Source organism: Ostrinia furnacalis, unplaced genomic scaffold (assembly GCF_004193835.3).
Source record: "Ostrinia furnacalis isolate ACB-3 unplaced genomic scaffold, ASM419383v2 OfSCF2023, whole genome shotgun sequence".
In the NCBI taxonomy this organism is placed as follows: domain Eukaryota; kingdom Metazoa; phylum Arthropoda; class Insecta; order Lepidoptera; family Crambidae; genus Ostrinia; species Ostrinia furnacalis.
In genome coordinates this window covers 1-3,336 of record NW_021132262.1, presented here as the reverse complement: position 1 = coordinate 3,336, position 3,336 = coordinate 1, and the positions used below count along the sequence as shown (strand labels likewise).

The window sequence follows — 3,336 nt, the reverse complement described above, 5'->3', positions numbered from 1 at the left end:
CAACGTGTGTCCGCAGATTGACGCTGGAGCAGCAGACAGCGGAGGTGTACAAGGCGATCGAAGACAAGATGGCGACGGCTGCCGACAAGCGCGACGAGAACATCAAGAAGATGCTCGAGCGTCTGCGGGAACATGTAAGAACTTTATTTATTTGCTAAAGCCTGGTCCGTGAGCACGTAGAATTTTGTCCAATGACCCCAAGCTACCTATCCTTATCGCTCGCGCGTAATTATATTGCTGTCGCGACTGTGCGACGGGCGCCCGCAGTGAGTGTGCGAGCGCGACAGCAACATAATTACGCGCGAGCGATAAGGATGGGTAGCTTGGGGTCATTGGACAAAATTCTACGTGCTCACGGACCAGGCTTTAGTCACATGGTTAATACTTTAACTTTCATTTAAATTCAAATGTTGACATTAGGGATCGATGTTGTTTTGCGTACTAAATTCGTTGATTTTAAGGTTTAAAAGTGCAAGATTTTAAATGAACGTGTTTTTTCGTTTCGTGACAACCATATCCTTTTCGACTAATGATGACGTGCATTCTCCAGCGTGTTCTAGAAATTAGGTACCCTATGATTAATCTATGTTTAGCTAGTTAGTTTTCGATATATTCTGGGTACGATTTTAGGATGAAACATTACATTAAAAAAATGCGTAAATGTTGACGATTTTGAAGAATGACTAACCGAATAATTATTGTGATTATCTGCTTCGGACCTCATTTAATGGCCTAAATTGAGCATAGGCCTATGATTGCGGCTGGTAATAGGTCACTAACCCGAATAGGTTACTAACCCCGAAAACCTACAAAAGAATCAGTCACAATCATTTTATGGAAAAAAGGAATGACAAATTCAGTTTTGAAATCTGGAATTCGACGCGTTCAAGTACGTTTAGTAAAGGCGGCGGTACACGCTGCGATAGAGACCAGACAAGCGACCGAGACGTCAGACGAGTCTTTAGGAAATGTCAGTTCGCGAGCGAGACAGAGACACATGCCCGTTTTCACCATCAATCCCTAATTTTTAAGTGAACCCTATGCTATGGTAACACAACAGGAATTTTGTTTTCATAGGGGTCACTTAAAAATTAGGGATCGATGGTGAAAATGGGCATAAGTCAAGTAAAGTTCGCAGTCTCCCGCCTCGGTCTCTTGCCTCTGTCGCGACGTGAACCGCCACCTTAAGACCGCTAAGAAAAGTCGCCGGACCTACAAGAATTCGCGTCATTTCTTCACACGAACCGTGTACATGGCTCCGGCGCTGACCAAGAAATAATTCTTGTCTGTGCTAGAGACGCGTACTTCTTCTTATTCGTTACGCTCTTGGCAGAGCGGTCGTGGTCACGTTGAGGCGTTGTTCACATCGGTTGTAGAGGCGGATACAACTCTCCGCACGATCTCCCTCCATCTCTCTCTATTGGCAGACTGTCTGGTGCAGTCACATAAGCCGTCTCCCACTGGTGCTTTTACTTGGTCGGTCCAGCGCATTGGTGAACTGCCACGCGTACACTGTGTAGCAAATTTTCGTAGCTAGGTCCGTTGAAATTCTTGTCCTATCTGCGGCAGACACGGCGAAATTTCTTTTCGTGTACAAGAAGCCTAAGGCTAAGAACTTACGGCGCGATATCACTGGTACAAAATGTTCGCCCGCCGATCGGGCGGTTTTCGCCCGCGCGCGGGACCCGATTACAGCGGGCGAAAACTGCGTCGTGAGTTGTGCATTAGTTTTTACATAAGTATCTGCATTCTACTGAAGCTGCGGGCCCGCAACCGTCGCGGGCGCGGGTAAAATCGCGCCATGAGTTTTTAGCCTAACACGTGTGTGTGGTTTAGGAGGAGCAAGTGCGCAAGGTGCGCGCGGGCAACCAGGAGCGGTTCACGGCACTGGAGAGCGCCATCCAGGAGAAGCTGCAGCAGGCCGCCGGCCGCCGCCTGCTGCTCGAGGCCGAGCAGAAGGAGAAGCTCCGCAACTACGTGAGTACCAGTCACATGTTAAGGTGGACAGATGACCTCGCCACGAAGGCTGTCAGGCCTCTATTGACCGGTCAATATGGAAATGGTTGAGCCCGCATTCAGCACTGGACGTCTTGTAGCCTGTGGCTTAATACCCGCGCCGGTCTGCCACTGAACACTTAGGAACCTTAGCACGGGTACTAATGCTTCTGAATTACGTGAACTGTGTAAGTGCTTTCACAGTTAACCGGCAAGAGCACTCGCCTTAGTAGTGACGAGGTTTTGAGATCTGCTTGAGACTTAAAAGGAGCTGGCACCACCACGCGCCACTATAAGATTATGAAAATCGATGATCTACTTACTGCACATTCTCTTCTGCAATGTAAATATAGCCTTTTTTTAACTCGACTAACAGGTGCTCGGGAGATCTAGCTGTAGATGACTCATCTTCAATAACATGAATTCTGCATTAATCTCCATACGCACGCACAGGTGTAGTTGCGTCATATTACATTTGAATGTTCTTCTAAATGTTGTGTTGTTTCATTAGTTGATTTACTCATTGTAATTTAATTTCACATCTCCATGTTTATTTGATCACGCATTAACCATTACCATCCATTATTTTTCACGTACATTAGAACTCTAAGCTCATGGAGGTGCGGTCTGCGGCGACGGCCAAGGTGGAAGAAATCACGAAGGAAATTGAGACCAAGCTGACGGCTGCTGAGATTAACCGCGAGAAAGAAATGCAAAGGAAACTCGACTTTGTCAAGAAGGAGGTTGGTGGATAGGCTTTTCAGTATCGGTTGGAGGCTGTTGAATGCTATTTTTGGGTGGTGGTGGTAGTTTTTTTTTTTTGGAAGACATAGTTTGTAACAAATACCTGGATTTCTGAATTGGGTTCAAATCCCGACCAGTAATCTTCAATAGGACATTATGAGTTAAAACTCAACATTCTTGAGCTATATTTTTGGTCTTCTAACTGCTTCATCTGTCAAAGCTAATCAAAATCCAGTTCTAAGACTTATCCCCCTAGATAAGTGATAAAACGTGACAGTTTTAGTTTCGAAATCCCTTCAAGGAGCTACGTTTTGCCACTCGTCTTGTGGGCTGACTGATATTTATTGACTGCTGGACTCAGTTAATAATAAATAATAAATAATCTTTATTCACAAATATCATTTCCTGTGATGTAATAAACCACAGCTTCTGCACTAGGCTCGCAGGCCTGTGTCGCAGTAGTTGTGTTGAGTGAGCATTACAGATTACATTTTTACATTAAATATACAGCTCCGATTCCTTATCAGGTGACTATTATTGTGGTTTTTTAAAGATTATGAATCATAAATATTGTGATATATGAACAAATTATGTGTG

At 44.9% G+C, this 3,336-nt stretch overlaps 1 protein-coding gene across 1 annotated transcript; it reads left to right on the top strand.

The window, feature by feature from the left end:
- The first annotated feature begins 11 nt into the window (after positions 1-11).
- LOC114354238 (uncharacterized) lies at positions 12-2,765 on the top strand. Its single transcript, XM_028306502.1, has 3 exons — positions 12-134; positions 1,837-1,977; positions 2,598-2,765. The coding sequence occupies exons 1-3, from the start codon at positions 69-71 to the stop codon at positions 2,748-2,750; spliced, it is 360 nt and encodes a 119-aa protein (XP_028162303.1). The 5' UTR covers positions 12-68; the 3' UTR covers positions 2,751-2,765.
- Positions 2,766-3,336: the final 571 nt, after the last annotated feature.